Genomic DNA, 23905 nt, shown 5'->3' with positions numbered 1-23905 from the left:
AGGCAGAATTAGAACCCAGGTCCTGCTGACTCCGGGGGCCGAGCTCTGGTGAGTAGCCGGGGCCTTGGTTGGGCCACGGGACCCACTGAGGAATGGGGGCTTGGGAAGCCACTGCCAACGACCATGCCAGGCCTCCAAAGCTTTAATAATAATAATAATAACAATAATAATAATAATAATAATAATGATAATCTCATTTCCTCCAGGAGGCCTTCCCAGACTCACAGTCTTCATCCCCATTTTACAGATCAATCAATCAATCAATCGTATTTATTGAGCGCTTACTGTGTGCAGAGCACTGCTGAGGCTCAGAGAAGTGACTCGCCTAAGGTCACACAGCGGACATTCATTCAGTCATCATCATCATCAATCGTATTTATTGAGCGCTTACTATGTGCAGAGCACTGTACTAAGCACTTGGGAAGTACAAATTGGCAACATATAGAGACAGTCCCTCCCCAACAGTGGGCTCACAGTCTAAAAGGGGGAGACAGAGAACAAGACCAAACATACTAACAAAATAAAATAAATAGAATAGATATGTACAAATAAAATAAGTAAATAAATAAATAGAGTAATAAATCTGTACAAACATATATCCATATATACAGGTGCTGTGGGGAAGGGAAGGAGGTAAGATGGGGGGGATGGAGAGGGGGACGAGGGGGAATTCAGTCGTATTGAGCGCTTACTGTGTGCAGAGCACTGTACTAAACGCTTGGGAAGTCCAAGTTGGCAACATAGAGAGACGGTCCCTACCCGACAGCGGGCTCACAGTCTGGAAGATTGTTGACACGGGGCGGAGCCGGGATTAGAATAATAATAATAATAATGATGATGATGATGATGGCATTTATTAAGCGCTTACTAAGTGCAAAGCACTGTTCTAAGCGCTGGGAGGATACAAGGTGATCAGGTTGTCCCACAGGGGGCTCACGGTCTTAATCCCCATTTTACAGATGAGGGAACTGAGGCCCAGAGAAGTCAAGTGACTTGCCCAAAGTCACACAGCTGACAAGTGGCGGAGCCGGGATTTGATGACCTTGTATCCCCCCCCTCCTCAGTGCCTAGAACGGTGCTTGGCACCTAGTAAGCGCTTAACAACTACCATCATCATTATTATTCTTCTCTGGGCCTCAGTTTCCTCATCTGTCAAATGGGGGTGAAGACTGGGAGCCCCACGAGGGACAACCTTGATGACCTTGTATCCCCCCTTCAGTGCTTAGAACGGTGCTTGGCACCTAGTAAGCGCTTAACGACTACCATCAGTGCTCTGCACACAGTAAGCGCTCAATAAATACGATTGATTGATTGATTATTATTCTCTGGGCCTCAGTTTCCTCATCTGTCAAATGGGGATGAAGACCGTGAGCCCCACGAGGGACAACCTTGATGACCTTGTATCCCTCAGTGCTTAGAACGGTGCTTGGCACCTAGTAAGCGCTTAACAACTACCATCATCATTATTATTCTTCTCTGGGCCTCAGTTTCCTCATCTGTCAAATGGGGATGAAGACTGTGAGCCCCACGCCTCAGTTTCCTCATCTGTCAAATGGGGATGAAGACCGTGAGCCCCATGAGGGACAACCTTGATGACCTTGTATCCCCCCTTCAGTGCTTAGAACGGTGCTTGGCACCTAGTAAGCGCTTAACAACTACCATCATCATTAGTATTATTCTCTGGGCCTCAGTTTCCTCATCTGTCAAATGGGGGTGAAGACTGTGAGCCCCACGAGGGACAACCTTGATGACCTTGTATCCCCCTTTCAGTGCTTAGAGCAGTGCTTGGCACCTAGTAAGCGCTTAACGACTACCATCAGTGCTCTGCACACAGTAAGTGCTCAATAAATACGATTGATTGATTGATTATTATTCTCTGGGCCTCAGTTTCCTCATCTGTCAAATGGGGATGAAGACCATGAGCCCCACGAGGGACAACCTTGATGACCTTGTATCCCCCCTTCAGTGCTTAGAACGGTGCTTGGCACCTAGTAAGCGCTTAACAACTACCATCATCATCATTATTATTCTCTGGGCCTCAGTTTCCTCATCTGTCAAATGGGGATGAAGACTGGGAGCCCCACGCCTCAGTTTCCTCATCTGTCAAATGGGGATGAAGACCGTGAGCCCCACGAGGGACAACCTTGATGACCTTGTATCCCCCCTTCAGTGCTTAGAACGGTGCTTGGCACCTAGTAAGCGCTTAACAACTACCATCATCATTATTATTCTTCTCTGGGCCTCAGTTTCCTCATCTGTCAAATGGGGATGAAGACTGTGAGCCCCACGCCTCAGTTTCCTCATCTGTCAAATGGGGATGAAGACCGTGAGCCCCATGAGGGACAACCTTGATGACCTTGTATCCCCCCTTCAGTGCTTAGAACGGTGCTTGGCACCTAGTAAGCGCTTAACAACTACCATCATCATTATTATTATTCTCTGGGCCTCAGTTTCCTCATCTGTCAAATGGGGGTGAAGACCGTGAGCCCCACGAGGGACAACCTTGATGACCTTGTATCCCCCCTTCAGTGCTTAGAACGGTGCTTGGCACCTAGTAAGCGCTTAACAACTACCATCAGTGCTCTGCACACAGTAAGCGCTCAATAAATACGATTGATTGATTGATTATTATTCTCTGGGCCTCAGTTTCCTCATCTGTCAAATGGGGATGAAGACCGTGAGCCCCACGAGGGACAACCTTGATGACCTTGTATTCCTCAGTGCTTAGAACAGTGCTTGGCACCTAGTAAGCGCTTAACAACTACCATCACCATTATTATTATTCCCTGGGCCTCAGTTTCCTCATCTGTCAAATGGGGATGAAGACTGGGAGCCCCACGCCTCAGTTTCCTCATCTGTCAAATGGGGATGAAGACCGTGAGCCCCACGAGGGACAACCTTGATGACCTTGTATCCCCCCCTTCAGTGCTTAGAACGGTGCTTGGCACCTAGTAAGCGCTTAACAACTACCATCACCATTATTATTATTCTCTGGGCCTCAGTTTCCTCATCTGTCAAATGGGGATGAAGACTGTGAGCCCCACGCCTCAGTTTCCTCATCTGTCAAATGGGGGTGAAGACCGTGAGCCCCACGAGGGACAACCTTGATGACCTTGCATCCCCCCTTCAGTGCTTAGAACGGTGCTTGGCACCTAGTAAGCGCTTAACAACTACCATCACCATCATTATTATTCTCTGGGCCTCAGTTTCCTCATCTGTCAAATGGGGATGAAGACCGGGAGCCCCACGCCTCAGTTTCCTCATCTGTCAAATGGGGATGAAGACCGTGAGCCCTACGAGGGACAACCTGGATGACCTTGCATCCCCCCTTCAGTGCTTAGAACAGTGCTTGGCACCTAGTAAGCGCTTAACAACTACCATCATCATCATCATTATTCTTCTCTGGGCCTCAGTTTCCTCATCTGTCAAATGGGGATGAAGACTGGGAGCCCCACGCCTCAGTTTCCTCATCTGTCAAATGGGGGTGAAGACCGTGAGCCCCACGAGGGACAACCTTGATGACCTTGTATCCCCCCTTCAGTGCTTAGAACAGTGCTTGGCACCTAGTAAGCGCTTAACAACTGCCATCATCATCATCATTATTATTCTCTGGGCCTCAGTTTCCTCATCTGTCAAATGGGGATGAAGACCGTGAGCCCCACGAGGGACAACCTTGATGGCCTTGTATTCCCCTTTCAGTGCTTAGAGCAGTGCTTGGCACCTAGTAAGCGCTTAACAACTACCATCAGTGCTCGGCACACAGTAAGCGCTCAATAAATACGATTGATTGATTGATTATTATTCTCTGGGCCTCAGTTTCCTCATCTGTCAAATGGGGATGAAGACCATGAGCCCCATGAGGGACAACCTTGATGACCTTGTATCCCCCCTTCAGTGCTTAGAACAGTGCTTGGCACCTAGTAAGCGCTTAACAACTGCCATCATCATCATCATTATTCTCTGGGCCTCAGTTTCCTCATCTGTCAAATGGGGATGAAGACTGGGAGCCCCACGCCTCAGTTTCCTCATCTGTCAAATGGGGGTGAAGACCGTGAGCCCCACGAGGGACAACCTGGATGACCTTGTATCCCCTTGTATTAGAACGGTGCTTGGCCCATAGCAAATACCAACATTATTATTATCCATTCATTCATCCAGTTGTACTTATTGAGCGCCTACTGTGCGCAGAGCACTGGACTAAGCGCTCGGGAAGGACAAGCCGGCCACCTGATCAGCGGCCGTCCAGCGATGATAGCATATCACGTCCAGCCAACTGGCTTCCCTCGGCCTTATCAGACGCTCGGGGCGCGGAGGACGCGGGGTCGTCCAGAGCAGAGTCTTCCCCCCAGAAGGGCAGTGTAGAGGACACCTCTTCCCCCCCTGTGCCCACAGGTCCCGGGAACCTCAATCATCTGCTGTCGGAAAGATGAAAGTCCTGCTGCTGAAGGATCCCAAAGAGGAGGATTCCGGCCCGGATCCATATGTCACCGTGAGTTACCCAAAGTCATTAATATTAATAATAATTGTGGTACTTTCTAAGCACCTACTATGTGCCAGGCACTAAGTGTTGGGTAGAATCGTTATTGTTCTAATAGTTGTTCTAAGTGTTGTGTATGATAATAATAATTGTGGTACTTTCTAAGCACCTACTATGTGCCAGGCACTAAGTGTTGGGTAGAATCATTATTGTTCTAATAATTGTTCCAAGTGTTGTGTATGATAATAATAATTGTGGTACTTTCTAAGCACTCACTGTGTGCCAGGCTCTAAGTGTTGGGTATAATCATTATTCTTCTAATAATTGTTCCAAATGTTGTGTATAATAGTAATTGTGGTACTTTCTAAGCACTTATTATGTGCCAGGCACCAAGTTTTGGGTATAATCATTGTTGTTCTAATAGTTGTTCTAAGCGTTGTGTATGATAATAATAATTGTGATACTTTCTAAGCACCTACTGTGTGCCAGGCACTAAGTGTTGGGTAGAATCATTATTGTTCTAATAATTGTTCTAAGTGTTGTATATGATACTAATAATTGTGGTACTTTCTAAGCACTTAACTATGTGCCAGGCTCTAAGTGTTGGGTATAATCATTATTGTTCTAATAATTGTTCCAAGTGTTGTGTATGATAATAATAATTGTGGTACTTTCTAAGCACTCACTGTGTGCCAGGCTCTAAGTGTTGGGTATAATCATTATTGTTCTAATAATTGTTCCAAGTGTTGTGTATGATAATAATAATTGTGGTACTTTCTAAGCACTCACTGTGTGCCAGGCTCTAAGTGTTGGGTAGAATCATTATTGTTCTAAGCGTTGTGTATGATAATAATAATTGTGGTACTTTCTAAGCACTCACTGTGTGCCAGGCTCTAAGTGTTGGGTAGAATCATTATTGTTCTAAGCGTTGTGTATGATAATAATAATTGTGGTACTTTCTAAGCACTCACTGTGTGCCAGGCTCTAAGTGTTGGGTAGAATCATTATTGTTCTAAGCGTTGTGTATGATAATAATAATTGTGGTACTTTCTAAGCACTTACTGTGTGCCAGGCACTAAGTGTTGGGTAGAATCATTATTGTTCTAATAATTGTTCCAAGTGTTGTGTATAAAAATAATGATTGTGGTACTTTCTAAGCACTTACTAGGTGCCAGGCACTAAGTGTTGGGTATAATCATTATTGTTCTAATAATTGTTCCAAGTGTTGTGTATGATAATTGTGGTACTTTCTAAGCACTTACTATGTGCCAGGCTCTAAGTGTTGGGTAGAATCATTATTGTTCTAAGCGTTGTGTATGATAATAATAATTGTGGTACTTTCTAAGCACTTACTGTGTGCCAGGCACTAAGTGTTGGGTATAATAATTATTGTTCTAATAATTGTTCTAAGTGTTGTATATGATAATAATAATTGTGGTACTTTCTAAGCACTTACTATGTGCCAGGCTCTAAGTGTTGGGTATAATCATTATTGTTCTAAGCATTGTGTATGATAATAATAATTGTGGTAATTTCTAAGTACTTACTAGGTGCCAGGCTCTAAGTGTTGGGTATAATCATTATTGTTCTAAGCGTTGTGTATGATAATAATAATTGTGGTACTTTCTAAGCACCTACTGTGTGCCAGGCACTAAGTGTTGGGTATAATCATTATTGTTCTAATAATTGTTCTAAGTGTTGTGAATGATAATAATAATTGTGGTACTTTCTAAGCACTTACTATGTGCCAGGCTCTAAGTGTTGGGTATAATCATTATTGTTCTAAGCGTTGTGTATGATAATAATAACTGTGGTACTTTGTAAGCACTTACTATATGCCAGGCTCTAAGTGTTGGGTATAATCATTATTGTTCTAAGCGTTGTGTATGATAATAATAATTGTGGTGCTTTCTAAGCACTTACTATGTGCCAGGCACTAAGTGTTGGGTATAATCATTATTGTTCTAATAATTGTTCCAAGTGCTGTGTATAATAATAATAATTGTGGTACTTTCTAAGCACTTACTAGGTGCCAGGCTCTAAGTGTTGGGTATAATCATAATTGTTCTAATAATTATTCTAAGCATTGTGTATAATAATAATAACTGTTGTACTTTCTAAGCACTTACTAGGTGCCAGGCACTAAGTGCTGGGTATAATCATTATTGTTCTAATAATTGTTCCAAGTGTTGTGTATGATAATAACAATTGTGGTACTTTCTAAGCACTTACTATGTGCCAGGCACTAAGTGTTGGGATAATCATTATTGCTCTAATAATTGTTCCAAGTGTTGTGTATGATAATTGTGGTACTTTCTAAGCACTTACTATGTGCCAGGCTCTAAGTGTTGGGTAGAATCATTATTGTTCTAAGCGTTGTGTATGATAATAGTAATTGTGGTACTTTCTAAGCACTTACTAGGTGCCAGGCACTAAGTGTTGGGTATAATCATTATTGTTCTAATAATTATTCCAAGTGTTGTGTATGATAATTGTGGTACTTTCTAAGCACTTGCTATGTGCCAGGCTCTAAGTGTTGGGTATAATCATTATTGTTCTAAGTGTTGTGTATGATAATAATAACTGTGGTACTTTCTAAGCATTTACTATGTGCCAGGCACTAAGTGTTGGGTAGAATCATTATTGTTCTAATAGTTGTTCTAAGTGTTGTGTATGATAATAATAATTGTGGTACTTTCTAAGCACTTACTGTGTGCCAGGCTCTAAGTGTTGGGTATAATCATTATTGTTCTAAGCGTTGTGTATGATAATAATAATTGTGGTACTTTCTAAGCACTTACTATGTGCCAGGCACTAAGTGTTGGGTATAATCATTATTGTCCTAATAGTTGTTCTAAGTGTTGTGTATGACAATAATAATTGTGGTACTTTCTAAGCACTTACTATGTGCCAGGCACTAAGTGTTGGGTATAATCATATTGTTCTAATAATTGTTCCAAGTGTTGTGTATGATAATTGTGGTACTTTCTAAGCACTTACTATGTGCCAGGCTCCAAGTGTTGGGTAGAATCATTATTGTTCTAAGCGTTGTGTTTGATAATAATAACTGTGGTACTTTCTAAGCACTTACTATGTGCCAGGCTCTAAGTGTTGGGTATAATCATTATTGTTCTAAGAGTTGTGTATGATAATAATAATTGTGGTACTTTCTAAGCACTTACTATGTGCCAGGCACTAAGTGTTGGGTAGAATCATTATTGTTCTAATAATTGTTCCAAGTGCTGTGTATAATAATAATAACTGTTGTACTTTCTAAGCACTTACTAGGTGCCAGGCACTAGGTGTTGGGTATAATCATTATTGTTCTAATAATTGTTCCAAGTGTTGTGTATGATAATAACAACTGTGGTACTTTCTAAGCACTTACTATGTGCCAGGCACTAAGTGTTGGGATAATCATTATTGCTCTAATAATTGTTCCAAGTGTTGTGTATGATAATTGTGGTACTTTCTAAGCACTTACTATGTGCCAGGCTCTAAGTGTTGGGTAGAATCATTATTGTTCTAAGCGTTGTGTATGATAATAATAATTGTGGTACTTTCTAAGCACTTACTAGGTGCCAGGCACTAAGTGTTGGGTATAATCATTATTGTTCAAATAATTATTCTAAGCATTGTGTATAATAATAATAATTGTGGTACTTTCTAAGCACTTACTAGGTGCCAGGCACTAAGTGTTGGGTATAATCATTATTGTTCTAATAATTGTTCCAAGTGTTGTGTATGATAATAATAATAACTGCGGTACTTTCTAAGCACTTACTATGTGCCAGGCACTAAGTGTTGGGTAGAATCATTATTGTTCTAATAATTATTCTAAGCATTGTGTGTGATAATAATAATTGTGGTACTTTCTAAGCACTTACTATGTGCCAGGCACTAAGTGTTGGATATAATCATTATTGTGTCGGGTATAATCATTATTGTTCTAATATTGTTCTAAGCGTTGTGTATGATAATAATAATTGTGGTACTTTCTAAGCACCTACTATGTGCCAGACACTAAGTGTTGGGTATACTCATTATTGTTCTAATAATTGTTCTGTGTTGTGTATGATAATAATTGTGGTACTTTCTAAGCACTTACTGTGTGCCAGGCTCTAAGTGTTGGGTAGAATCATTATTCTTCTAATAATTGTTCCAAGTGTTGTGTATAATAATAATTGTGGTACTTTATAAGCACTTATTATGTGCTAAGCACTAAGTGTTGGGTATAATCATTATTGTTCTAATAATTATTCTAAGCATTGTGTATGATAATAATAATTGTGGTACTTTCTAAGCACTTACTAGGTGCCAGGCACTAAGTGTTAGGTATAATCATTGTTGTTCTAATAATTATTCTAAGCGTTGTGTATGATAATAATAATTGTGGTACTTACTATGTACCAGGCACAAAGGTTGGGTATAATCATTATTGTTCTAATAATTATTTTAAGCTTTGTGTATAATAATAATAACTGTGGTACTTTCTAAGCACTTACTATTATGTGCCAGGCTGTAAGTGTTGGGTATAATCATTATTGTTCTAAGCGTTGTGTATGATAATAATAATTGGGGTACTCTCTAAGCACTTACTATGTGCCAGGCACTAAGTGTTGGGTATAATCATTATTGTTCTAATAATTGTTCTAAGCGTTGTGTATGATAATAATAATTGTGGTACTTTCTAAGCACTTACTATGTGCCAGGCACTAAGTGTTCGGTATAATTATTATTGTTCTAATAATTGTACTAAGTTGTGTATAATAATAATGTGTGGTACTTTCTAAGCACTTACTATGTGCCAGGCACTAAGTGTTGGGTATAATAATTATTGTTCTAATAATTGTTCTAAGTGTTGTGTATAATAATAATGTGTGGTACTTTCTAAGCACTTAGTATGTGCCAGGCACTGTTCTAAGTGTTGGGTATAATCATTATTCTAATTACTGTTCTAATAATTTTTATATGTTGTGTATAATAATCATAATTGTGGTACTTTTTAAGCACTTGCCATGTGCCAGGCACTGCTCTAAGTGTTGGGTATAATAAATTATTCTAATTATTGTTCTGATAATCGTTCTAAGTGTTGTGTATAATAATTATCATAATTGGGGTATTTTCTAAGCACTTACTATGTCCCAGCACTGTTCTAAGTGTTGGGTATAATAATTATTCTAATTATCATTCTAATAATCGTTCTAGGTGTTGTGTATAATAATTATAATAATTGTGGTATTTTCTAAGCACTTACTATGTGCCAGGCACTGTTCTAAGTGTTGTGTATAATAATTATTCTAATTATTGTTCTAATAATTATTCCAAGTGTTGCGTATAATAATAATAACTGTGGTACTTTCTAAGCACTTATTATGTGCCAGGCACTGTTCTAAGTGTTGTATATAATAATTATTCTAATTATTGTTCTAATAATTGTTCTAGGTGTTGTGTATAATAATTATAATAACTGCGGTATTTTCTAAGCACTTATTACGTGCCACGCACTGTTCTAAATGTTGGGTTTTATAATTATTCTAATTATTGTTCTAATAATTGTTCTAGGTGTTGTGTATAATAATTATAATAATTGTGGTATTTTCTAAGCACTTAGTATGTGCCAGGCACTGTTCTAAGTGTTCTGTATAATAATTATTCTAATTATTGTCCTAATAATTGTTCTAGGTGTTGTGTATAATAATTATAATAACTGCGGTATTTTCTAAGCACTTATTATGTGCCAGGCACTGTTCTAAGTGTTGTGTATAATGATTATTCTAATTATTGTTCTAATAATTGTTCTAGGTGTTGTGTATAATAGTTATAATAACTGCGGTATTTTCTAAGCACTTATTACGTGCCAGGCACTGTTCCAAGTGTTGTGTATAATAATTATTCTAATTATTGTTCTAATAATTGTTCTAGGTGTTGTGTATAATAGTTATAATAACTGCGGTATTTTCTAAGCACTTACTGTGTGCCAGGCATTGTTCTAAGTGTTGTGTATAATAATTATTCTAATTATTGTTCTAATAATTGTTCTAGGTGTTGTGTATAATAATTATAATAACTGCGGTATTTTCTAAGCACTTACTATGTGCCAGGCACTGTTCTAAGTGTTGTGCATAATAATTATTCTAATTATTGTTCTAATAATTGTTCTAGGTGTTGTGTATAATAATTATAATAACTGCGGTATTTTCTAAGCACTTACTGTGTGCCAGGCACTGTTCTAAGTGTTGTGTATAATAATTATTCTAATTATTGTTCTAATAATTGTTCTAGGTGTTGTGTGTAATAATTATAATAACTGCGGTATTTTCTAAGCACTTACTATGTGCCAGACACTGTTCTAAGTGTTGTGCATAATAATTATTCTAATTATTGTTCTAATAATTGTTCTAGGTGTTGTGTATAATAATTATAATAACTGCGGTATTTTCTAAGCACTTATTATGTGCCAGGCACTGTTCTAAGTGTTGTGTATAATAATTATTCTAATTATTGTTCTAATAATTGTTCTAGGTGTTGTGTATAATAATTATAATAACTGCGGTATTTTCTAAGCACTTATTATGTGCCAGGCACTGTTCTAAGTGTTGTGTATAATAATTATTCTAATTATTGTTCTAATAATTGTTCTAGGTGTTGTGTATAATAATTATAATAACTGCGGTATTTTCTAAGCACTTATTACGTGCCAGGCACTGTTCCAAGTGTTGTGTATAATAATTATTCTAATTATTGTTCTAATAATTGTTCTAGGTGTTGTGTATAATAGTTATAATAACTGCGGTATTTTCTAAGCACTTACTGTGTGCCAGGCATTGTTCTAAGTGTTGTGTATAATAATTATTCTAATTATTGTTCTAATAATTGTTCTAGGTGTTGTGTATAATAATTATAATAACTGCGGTATTTTCTAAGCACTTACTATGTGCCAGGCACTGTTCTAAGTGTTGTGTATAATAATTATTCTAATTATTGTTCTAATAATTGTTCTAGATGTTGTGTATAATAATTATAATAACTGCGGTAATTTCTAAGCACTTACTATGTGCCAGGCACTGTTCTAAATGTTGTGTATAATAATTATTCTAATTATTGTTCTAGTTATTGTTCTAGGTGTTGTGTATAATAATTATAATAACTGCGGTATTTTCTAAGCGCTTACTGTGTGCCAGGCACTGTTCTAAGTGTTGTGTATAATAATTATTCTAATTATTGTTCTAATAATTGTTCTAGTTGTTGTGTATAATAATTATAATAACTGCGGTATTTTCTAAGCACTTATGTGCCAGGCACTGTTCTAAGTGTTTCTCATAATGATTATTCTAATTATTGTTCTAATAATTGTTCTAGGTGTTGTATATAATAATTATAATAACTGCGGTATTTTCTAAGCACTTACCATGTGCCAGGCACTGTTCTAAGTGTTGTGCATAATAATTATTCTAATTATTGTTCTAATAATTGTTCTAGGTGTTGTGTATAATAATTATAATAACTGCGGTATTTTCTAAGCACTTACTGTGTGCCAGGCACTGTTCTAAGTGTTCTGTATAATAATTATTCTAATTATTGTTCTAATAATTGTCCTAGGTGTTGTGTATAATAATTATAATAACTGCGGTATTTTCTAAGCACTTACTATGTGCCAGGCACTGTTCTAAGTGCTGTGTATAATAATTATTCTAATTATTGTTCTAATAATTGTTCTAGATGTTGTGTATAATAATTATAATAACTGCGGTATTTTCTAAGCACTTATTATGTGCCAGGCACTGTACTAAGTGTTTCTCATAATGATTATTCTAATTATTGTTCCAATAATTGTTCTAGGTGTTGTGTATAATAATTATAATAACTGCGGTATTTTCTAAGCACTTACTATGTGCCAGGCACTGTTCTAAATGTTGTGTATAATAATTATTCTAATTATTGTTCTAATAATTGTTCTAGGTGTTGTGTATAATAATTATAATAACTGCGGTATTTTCTAAGCGCTTACTATGTGCCAGGCACTGTTCTAAGTGTTCTGTATAGTAATTATTCTAATTATTGTTCTAATAATTGTTCTAGGTGTTGTGTATAATAATTATAATAACTGCGGTATTTTCTAAGCACTTACTATGTGCCAGGCACTGTTCTAAATGTTGTGTATAATAATTATTCTAATTATTGTTCTAATAATTGTTCTAGTTGTTGTGTATAATAATTATAATAACTGCGGTATTTTCTAAGCACTTACTGTGTGCCAGGCACTGTTCTAAGTGTTGTGTATAATAATTATTCTAATTATTGTTCTAATAATTGTCCTAGGTGTTGTGTATAATAATTATAATAACTGCGGTATTTTCTAAGCACTTATTATGTGCCAGGCACTGTTCTAAGTGTTGTGTATAATAATTATTCTAATTATTGTTCTAATAATTGTTCTAGGTGTTGTGTATAATAATTATAATAACTGCGGTATTTTCTAAGCACTTATTATGTGCCAGGCACTGTACTAAGTGTTTCTCATAATGATTATTCTAATTATTGTTCCAATAATTGTTCTAGGTGTTGTGTATAATAATTATAATAACTGCGGTATTTTCTAAGCACTTACTATGTGCCAGGCACTGTTCTAAATGTTGTGTATAATAATTATTCTAATTATTGTTCTAATAATTGTTCTAGTTGTTGTGTATAATAATTATAATAACTGCGGTATTTTCTAAGCGCTTACTATGTGCCAGGCACTGTTCTAAGTGTTCTGTATAGTAATTATTCTAATTATTGTTCTAATAATTGTTCTAGGTGTTGTGTATAATAATTATAATAACTGCGGTATTTTCTAAGCACTTACTATGTGCCAGGCACTGTTCTAAATGTTGTGTATAATAATTATTCTAATTATTGTTCTAATAATTGTTCTAGTTGTTGTGTATAATAATTATAATAACTGCGGTATTTTCTAAGCGCTTACTATGTGCCAGGCACTGTTCTAAGTGTTCTGTATAGTAATTATTCTAATTATTGTTCTAATAATTGTTCTTGGTGTTGTGTATAATAATTATAATAACTGCGGTATTTTCTAAGCACTTACTATGTGCCAGGCACTGTTCTAAGTGTTGTGTATAATAATTATTCTAATTATTGTTCTAATAATTGTTCCAAGTGTTGTGTATAATAATTGCGGTACTTTCTAAGCACTTACTATGGGCCAGGCACTGTTCTAAGTGTTGTGCATAATAATTATTCTAATTATTGTTCTAATAATTGTTCTAGGTGTTGTGTATAATAGTTATAATAACTGCGGTATTTTCTAAGCACTTACTATGTGCCAGACACTGTTCTAAGTGTTGTGTATAATAATTATTCTAATTATTGTTCCAATAATTGTTCTAGGTGTTGTGTATAATAATTATAATAACTGCGGTATTTTCTAAGCGCTTACTGTGTGCCAGGCACTGTTCTAAACGCCGGGGTGGACACGATCCCTGCCCCACATGGGGCCCATGGTCTCAATCCCCATTTTTCAGATGAGGGAACTGAGGCACAGAGAAGTGAAGTGGCTTTCATTCAGTCGTATTTATTGAGCACTTGCTGTGTGCAGAGCACTGTACTAAGCGCTTGGGAAGGACAAGTTGGCAACGTATTCATTCAGTCGTATTTATTGAGTGCCTACTGTGTGCAGAGCACTGTACCAAGCACTTGGGAAGGACAAGTTGGCAACATATTCATTCATTCAATCGTATTTATTGAGCGCTTACTGTGTGCAGAGCACTGTGCTAAGCGCTTGGGAAGTACAAGTTGGCAACATATTCATTCATTCAATCGTATTTATTGAGCGCCTACTGTGTGCAGAGCACTGTACCAAGCGCTTGGGAAGGACAAGTTGGCAACATATTCATTCATTCATACAATCATATTTATTGAGCGCTTACTGTGTGCAGAGCACTGTACTAAGCGCTTGGGAAGGCCAAGTTGGCAACATATAGAGACAGTCCCTATGCAACAACAGGCTCACAGTCTAGAAGGGGAAGACAGACAACAAAACAGAACAAGTAGACAGGTGTCAACACCTTGTATCTCCCCCAGCGCTTAAACAGTGCTCGGCACATAGTAAGCGCCTAACAAATACCACCATTTTTATTTTTAGTATTTATCAATCAATCAATCAATCGTATTTATTGAGCGCTTACTGTGTGCAGAGCACTGTACTAAGCGCTTGGGAAGTACAAGTTGGCAACACATAGAGACAGTCCCTACCCAACAGTGGGCTCACAGTCTAAAAGGGGGAGACAGAGAACAGAACCAAACATACCAACAAAATAAAATAAATAGGATAGATATGTACAAGTAAAATAAATAAATAAATAAATAGAGTAATAAATATGTACAACCATATATACATATATACAGGTATATTTATTGGGTACAACGCTGGGCCAGGGTACTATCCTGAGCAGTTGGGAGCATTCATTCAGTACAGTAGAGAAGCAGCGTGGCCCAGTGGAAAGAGCCTGGGCTTTGGAGTCACAGGTCATGGGTTCAAATCCCGGCTCCGCCAACTGTCAGCTGGGTGACTTTGGGTGAGTCACTTCACTTCTCTGGGCCTCAGTTCCCTCATCTGGAAGATGGGGATGAAGACTGGGAGCCCCCCGTGGGACAACCTCATCACCTTGTCACCTCCCCAGCGCTTACAACAGTGCTTTGCACATAGTAAGTGCTTAACAAATGCCATTATTATTGTTATTATTATTATTATTATTGTTCTCTGGGCCTCAGTTCCCTCATCTGGAAAATGGGGATGAAGACTTTGAGCCCCCGGTGGGACAACCTGATCACCTTGTCACCTCCCCAGCGCTTAAAACAGTGCTTTGCACAGAGTAAGCACTTAACAAATGCCATTATGATTGTTATTATTATTATTCTCTGTGCCTCAGTTCCCTCATCTGGAAAATGGGGATGAAGACTGTGAGCCCCCCGTGGGACCACCTGATCACCTTGTAACCTCCCCAGCGCTTAAAACAGTGCTTTGCACAGAGTAAGCACTTAACAAATGCCATTATTATTGTTATTATTATTATTCTCTGTGCCTCAGTTCCCTCATCTGGAAAATGGGGATGAAGACTGTGAGCCCCCCGTGGGACAACCTGATCACCTCGTAACCTCCCCAGCGCTTAGAACAGTGCTTTGCACATAGTAAGCGCTTAACAAATGCCATTATTATTATTGTTATTATTATTATTATTCTCTGGGCCTCAGTTCCCTCACCTGTCAAATGGGGATGAAGACTGTGAGCCCCCCGTGGGACAACCTGATCACCTCGTAACCTCCCCAGCGCTTAGAACAGTGCTTTGCACATAGTAAGCGCTTAACAAATGCCATTATTATTATTGTTATTATTATTATTATTATTATTCTCTGGGCCTCAATTCCCTCATCTGTCAAATGGGGATGAAGACTGTGAGCCCCCCGTGGGACAACCCCATCACCTTGTAACCTCCCCAGCGCTTAGAACAGGGCTTTGCACATAGTAAGCGCTTAGAAATTACCACAGTTATCATAATTATTATACACAACACCTAGAACGATTATTAGAACAATAATTAGAATAATTGTTATACACGCAGCGTGGCTCAGTGGAAAGAGCCCGGGCTCGGGAGCCAGAGGTCATGGGTTCAAATCCCGGCTCCGCCACTTGTCAGCTGTGGGACTTGGGGCAAGTCACTTCACTTCTCTGGGCCTCAGTTCCCTCATCTGGAAAATGGGGATGAAGACTGGGAGCCCCCCGTGGGACAACCTGATCACCTTGTACCCCCCAACGCTTAGAACAGTGCTTCGCACATAGTAAGCGCTTAACAAATGCCATCATTATTATTACCCTTCTAGACTGTGAGCCTGTTGTTGGGTAGGGACATATTCATATGCACATATGTACATATTTATTACTCTATTTATTTTATTTATTTATTTTACCTGTACATATCTATTCTATTTATTTTATTTTGTTAGTATGTTTGGTTTTGTTCTTTTAGACTGTGAGCCCACTGTTGGGTAGGGACCGTCTCTATATGTTGCCAACTTGGACTTCCCAAGCGCTTAGTCCAGTGCTCTGCACACAGTAAGTGCTCAATGAATACGATTGATTGATTGATAGGGACCATCTCTATATGTTGCCAACTTGGACTTCCCAAGCGCCTAGTACAGTGCTGTGCACACAGTAAGTGCTCAATAAATAGGATTGAATGAATAGTAAGCGCTTATTAATTGCCATCATCATTATTATTATTATTAGAGTCGGTCGACAGGATTTCTGACTTCAAGGAGTTTTCAGTGTAGCCCGGGAAACATTCAGTCATTCATTCATTCAGTCGTATTTATTGAGCGCTTACAGTGTGCAGAGCACTGGACTAAGCGCTTGGGAAGTCCAAGTTGGCAACATATAGAGATGGTCCCTACCCAACAACAGGCTCACGGTCTAGATAAGCAGCAATCAATCAATCAATCATCAATCATATTTATTGAGCGCTTACTATGTGCAGAGCACTGTACTAAGCGCTTGGGAAGTCCAAGTTGGCAACATATAGAGACGGTCCCTACCCAACAACGGGCTCACAGTCTAGATAAGCAGCAATCAATCAATCAATCATCAATCATATTTATTGAGCGCTTACTATGTGCAGAGCACTGTACTAAGCGCTTGGGAAGTCCAAGTTGGCAACATATAGAGACAGTCCCTACCCAACAGTGGGCTCACAGTCTTATTGAGCGCTTACTGTGTGCAGAGCACTGTACCATGAGCAGCAGCGTGGCTCAGTGGAAAGAGCCCGGGTTTTGGAGTCAGAGGTCACGAGTTCAAATCCCGACTCTACCAATTGTCAGCTGGGGGACTTTGGGCAAGTCACTTCACTTCTCTGGGCCTCAGTTCCCTCGTCTGGAAAATGGGAATGAAGACTGTGAACCCCTCCCCATGTATGTATATGTATACATATATGCAGGTGCTGTGGGGAGGGAAGGAGGTCATAGTAACAAAATAAAATAAATAGAATAATGATGTCCAAGTAAAATAAATAAATGGAGTAATAAATCCGTACAAACATATAAATAAATATTAAGTATTAATAAATATTAAATATTAAAGCATATAATAAAGATTAAGCGCTTAGTACAGTGCTCTGCACATAGTAAGCGCTCAGTAAATACGATCGATGGTTGATGATGATAAAATAAATAAATAGAGTAGTAAATCCATACAAACATATATCCAGGTGCTGTGGAAAGGGGAAGGAGGTCATAGTAACAAAATGAAATAAATAGAATAAAGATGTCCAAGTAAAATAAATAGAGTAATAAATATGTACAAACATATATCCAGGTGCTGTGGGGAGGGGAAAGAGGTCATAGTAACAAAATAAAATAAATAGAATAAGGATGTCCAAGTAAAATAAATAAATAGAGTAATAAATACGTACAAACATATGCAGGTGCTGTGGGGAGGGGAAGGAGGTCATAGCAACAAAACAAAATAAATAGAATAAAGATGTCCAAGGAAAATAAATAAATGAATAGAGTAATAAATCCGTACAAACATATATACAGGTACTGTGGGGAGGGGAAGGAGGACATAGTAACAAAATAAAATAAATAGAATAAAGATGTCCAAGTAAAATAAATAAATAGAGTAATAAATACATACAAACATATACAGGTGCTGTGGGGAGGGGAAGGAGGTCATAGTAACAAAACAAAATAGAATAAAGATATCCAAGTAAAATAAATAAATAAATAGAGTAAGAAATCCGTACAAACATATACAGGTACTGTGGTGAGGGGAAGGAGGTCATAGTAACAAAATAAAATAAATAGAATAAAGATTTCCAAGTAAAATAAATAGATAGAGTAATAAATATGTACAAACATATACAGGTGCTGTGGGGAGGGGGAGGAGGTCATAGTAACAAAACAAAATAAATAGAATAAAGATGTCCAAAGAAAATAAATAAATAAATAGAGTAATAAATCCGTACAAACATATATACAGGTACTGTGGGGAGGGGAAGGAGGTCATAGTAACAAAATAAAATAAATAAAATAAAGATGTCCAAGTAAAATAAATAAATGAATAGAGTAATAAGTATGTACAAACATATATATAGATGCTTTGGGGAGGGGAAGGAGGTCATAGTAACAAAACAAAATAAATAGAATAAGGATGTCCAGGTAAAATAAATAAATGAATAGAGTAGTAAGTATGTACAAACATATATACAGATGCTGTGGGGAGGGGAAGGAGGTCATAGTAACAAAATAAAATAAATAGAATAAAGATGTCCAAGTAAAATAGAGTAATAAATCCGTACAAACATATACAGGTGCTGTGGGGAGGGGAAGGAGGTCATAGCAACAAAACAAAATAAATAGAATAAAGATGTCCAAGGAAAATAAATAAATAAATAGAGTAATAAATCCATACAAACATATATACAGGTACTGTGGGGTGGGGAAGGAGGTCATAGTAACAAAATAAAATAAATAGAATAAAGATGTCCAAGTAAAATAAATAAATGGAGTAATAAGTATGTACAAACATATATACAGATGCTTTGGGGAGGGGAAGGAGGTCATAGTAACAAAACAAAATAAATAGAATAAAGATGTCCAAGTAAAATAAATAAATGAATAGAGTAATAAGTATGTACAAACATATATACAGATGCTGTGGGGAGGGGAAGGAGGTCATAGTAACAAAATAAAATAAATAGAATAAAGATGTCCAAGTAAAATAAATAAATGAGTAGAGTAATAAGTATGTACAAACATATATACAGATGCTGTGGGGAGGGGAAGGAGGTCATAGCAACAAAACAAAATAAATAGAATAAAGATGTCCAAGGAAAATAAATAAATAAATAGAGTAATAAATCCGTACAAACATATATACAGGTACTGTGGGGAGGGGAAGGAGGTCATAGTAACAAAATAAAATAAATAGAATAAAGATGTCCAGGTAAAATAAATAAATGAATAGAGTAATAAATCCGTACAAACGTATATACATATTCATTCAATTGTATTTATTGAGTGCTTACTGTGTGCAGAGCACTGTACTAAGCGCTTGGGAAGTACAAGTTGGCAACATATAAAGACGGCCCCTACCCAACGACGGGCTCACAGTCTAGAAGAGGGAGACAGAGAACAAAACAAAACATGTGGACAGGTGTCAAGTCATCAGAATAAATAGAATGAAAGCTAAATGCACATTATTAACAAAATAAATAGAATAGTAAGTATGTACAAGTGAAATAATGAGTAATAAATCTGTGCAATCTCTCATACACAGATAGAGATAGATTCATTCATTCATTCAATCCTATTTATTGAGCGCTTACTGTGTGCAGAGCACTGGACTAAGCGCTTGGAAAGTCCAAGTTGGCAACATATAGAGATGGGCCCTACCCAACAGCGGGCTCACAGACTAGAAGGGGGAGATGGACAACAAAACAAAACGTGGAAAGAAGTCGTCAGAATAAATAGAATGAAAGCTAAATGCACACTATTAACAAAATAAATAGAATAAAAACAAAACATGTGGAAAGGTGTCAAGTCATCAGAATAGAATGAAAGCTAAATGCACACCATTAACAAAATAAATAGAATAGTATGTACAAGTAAAATAATGAGTAATAAATCTGTGCAATCTCTCATACACAGATAGATGATATAGATAGATTCATTCATTCATTCAATCCTATTTATTGAGCGCTTACTGTGTGCAGAGCACTGGACTAAGCGCTTGGGAAGTCCAAGTTGGCAACACATAGAGACGGTCCCTACCCAACAGCGGGCTCACAGACTAGAAGGGGGAGACAGACAACAAAACAAAACACGTGGACGGTTGTCAAGTCGTCACAATAAATAGAACGAAAGCTAAAGCAATCAATCAATCATCGTATTTATTGAGCGCTTACTGTGTGCGGAGCACTGGACTAAGCGCTTGGGAAGTCCAAGGTGGCAACATATAGAGACGGTCCCTACCCAACAACGGGCTCACAGACTAGAAGGGGGAGACAGACAACAAAACAAAACACGTGGACGGTTGTCAAGTCGTCACAATAAATAGAATGAAAGCTAAATGCACATCATTAACAAAATAAATAGAATAGTAAGTATGTACAAGTAAAATAATGAGTAATAAATCTGTGCAATCTCTCATACACAGATAGATGATATATGATATACATCTAGATGTATATCTATATACATCTAGATGCATATCGATATACATCTAGATGTATATCATATATCATATATATCATATATCATATAGATATACATCTATATGTATATATAGATGTATATATGTTTGTACATATTTATTACGCTATTTTACTTGTGCATATCTATTCTATTTATTTTATTTTGTTAGTATGTTTGGTTTTGTCTCCCCCTTTTAGACTGCGAGCCCACTGTTGGGTAGGGACTGTCTCTATATGTTGCCAATTTGTACTTCCCAAGCGCTTAGTCCAGTGCTCTGCACACAGTAAGCGCTCAATAAATACGATTGATGATGATGATATGGATAAATTCATTCATTCAATCGTATTTATTGAGCGCTTACTGTGTGCAGAGCACTGGACTAAGCGCTTGGGAAGGACAAGTCGGCATATATGAAGGTCCTCTTCTAGGAGAGTCCCTCCCTGCTGCCGGCTGGAGGGAGGGGGACACGTGTGCCCCCCAAAAATCGCGTCGGGCCCGTCGATTTACGAAGCCCTTCGTAAATAGTTGACATTTGTTAAATAGTTGACAGCCCTTTGGGAAACGCCGGGTCCCGGCCTGCTGATTTTTCCCCTTTTCTCCGCAGGAACTGGAGCTGTGTGGGCTGGAAGCCACGCTGATCCCCGTTCTGTCATTCGAATTTTTGTCCCTTCATGATTTCCGTGAAAAGGTAAGATCGACTGTATATATGCCTGTACATATTTATTACTCTATTTATTTTACTTGTACCTATCTATTCTATTTATTTTATTTTGTTAGTATGCTTGGTTTTGTTCTCCGTCTCCCCTTTTAGACTGTGAGCCCACTGTTGGGTCGGCACTGTCTCTATCATCATCATCATCATCATCAATCGTATTTATTGAGCGCTTACTATGTGCAGAGCACTGGACTAAGCGCTTGGGAAGTACAAATTGGCAACATCTAGAGACAGTCCCTACCCAACAGTGGGCTCACAGTCTAAAAGGGGGAGACAGAGAACAAAACCAAACAGACTAACAAAATAAAATAAATAGAGTAGATATGTACAAATAAAATAAATAAATAAATAGAGTAAAAAATATGTACAAACATATATACATATATACAGGTGCTGTGGGGAAGGGAAGGAGGTAAGATGGGGGGATGGAGAGGGGGACGAGGGGGAGAGGAAGGAAGGGGCTCAGTCTGGGAAGGCCTCCTGGAGGAGGTGAGCTCTCAGCAGGGCCTTGAAGGGAGGCCAGCTTGTACTTCCCAAGTGCTTAGTCCAGTGCTCTGCACACAGTAAGCGCTCGATAAATACGATTGATTGATTGATTGATTGATCGACGACGACTTCGTGCCGCGGAAATTTCGGGCAGGCTGCTCGTGTTGCTAGGCCGGCCGCCCGCCGACTGAGCCCCTTCTTCCCTTCAGAGCCCTTGTGAGCCCGTTGGTGGGTAGGGACCGTCTCTGTATGTTGCCAACTTGTAATAATAATAATAATAATAATAATAGCATTTATTAAGCGCTTACTATGTGCCAAGCACCGTTCTAAGCGCTGGGGAGGTTACAGGGTGATCAGGTTGTCCCACATGGGGGCTCACCATCTTCATCCCCATTTTGCAGATAATAATATAATAATAATGATGGCATTTATTGAGCGCTTACTATGTGCCGAGCACTGTTCTAAGCGCTGGGGAGGTTACAGGGTGATCAGGTTGTCCCACGCGGGGACTCGTGGTCTAAATCCCCATTTTGCAGATAATAATATAATAATAATGATGGCATTTATTGAGCGCTTACTATGTGCCAAGCACTGTTCTAAGCTCTGGGGAGGTTACAAGGTGATCAGGTTGTCCCACGTGGGGGCTCGCGGTCTTCATCCCCATTTTGCAGATAATAATATAATAATAATGATGGCATTTATTGAGCGCTTACTATGTGCCAAGCACCGTTCTAAGCGCTGGGGAGGTTACAGGGTTATCAGGTTGTCCCACATGGGGGCTCACGGTCTTCATCCCCATTTTGCAGATAATAATATAATAATAATGATGGCATTTATTGAGCGCTTACTATGTGCCAAGCACCGTTCTAAGCGCTGGGGAGGTTACAGGGTGATCAGGTTGTCCCACATGGGGGCTCACGGTTTTCGTCCCCATTTTGCAGATAATAATATAATAATAATGATGGCATTTATTGAGCGCTTACTATGTGCCAAGCACCGTTCAAAGCACTGGGGAGGTTACAGGGTGATCAGGTTGTCCCACGCGGGGGCTCACGGTCTTCATCCCTGTTTTGCAGATAATAATATAATAATAATGATGGCATTTATTGAGCGCTTACTATGTGCCAAGCACTGTTCTAAGCGCTGGGGAGGTTACAGGGTAATCAGGTTGTCCCACGCGGGGGCTCACGGTTTTCATCCCCATTGTGCAGATAATAATATAATAATAATGATGGCATTTATTGAGTGCTTACTATGTGCCAAGCACTGTTCAAAGCACTGGGGAGGTTACAAGGTGATCAGGTTGTCCCACGGGGGGCTCACCATCTTCATCCCCATTTTGCAGATAATAATATAATAATAATGATGGCATTTATTGGTGGCATTTAATGATGGCATAGATCGCCCACATGGCCTAATGGATAAGTCGTCTGACTTCGCATCAGAAGACTGAGGGTTCGAGTCCCTTCGTGGTTAATTTTAGAGAAGCAGCGTAGCTCAGTGGAAAGAGCCCGGGCTTTGGAGCCAGAGGTCACGGGTTCGAATCCCGGCTCCGCCACATGTCTGCTGTGTGACCTTGGGCAAGTTACTTCGCTTCTCTGAGCCTCAGTTACCCGATCTGTAAAACGAGGATTACGACTGTGAGCCCCACGTGGGCCAACCTGATCACCTTGTGTACCCCCCACAGCGCTTAGAACAGTGCTTGGCACATAGTAAGTGCTTAACAAATGCCATCATTATTATTATTATTATTATTATTATTATTATTATTTATTGAGCGCTTACTATGTGCCAAGCACCGTTCTAAGCGCTGGGGAGGTTACAAGGTGATCAGGTTGTCCCACGGGGGGGCTCGCGGTCTTCATCCCTATTTTGCAGATAATAATATAATAATAATAATGGCATTTATTGAGCGCTTACTATGTGCCAAGCACCGTTCTAAGCTCTGGGGAGGTTACAGGGTGATCAGGTTGTCC

General features: G+C 38.6%; 1 protein-coding gene across 3 annotated transcripts in view; it reads left to right on the top strand.

Annotated features, from left to right (window-relative positions):
* UROS (uroporphyrinogen III synthase) overlaps nucleotides 1–23905 on the top strand; it is a 55072-nt gene continuing 31167 nt past the window's right edge. For all 3 annotated transcript variants that reach the window (XM_038743986.1, XM_038743987.1, XM_038743985.1), the window contains exons 1-3: nucleotides 1–31; nucleotides 4390–4489; nucleotides 21333–21416. In XM_038743986.1, the coding sequence (XP_038599914.1) occupies nucleotides 4427–4489; nucleotides 21333–21416 (147 nt within the window). In that variant the 5' untranslated portion in view covers nucleotides 1–31; nucleotides 4390–4426. The remainder of the gene's footprint in view (nucleotides 32–4389; nucleotides 4490–21332; nucleotides 21417–23905) is intronic.

This window comes from Tachyglossus aculeatus, chromosome 3 (assembly GCF_015852505.1).
Source record: "Tachyglossus aculeatus isolate mTacAcu1 chromosome 3, mTacAcu1.pri, whole genome shotgun sequence".
NCBI lineage: Eukaryota > Metazoa > Chordata > Mammalia > Monotremata > Tachyglossidae > Tachyglossus > Tachyglossus aculeatus.
Note: the sequence above shows the minus strand (reverse complement) of the source record. Positions and strands in the feature narration are given on the sequence as shown.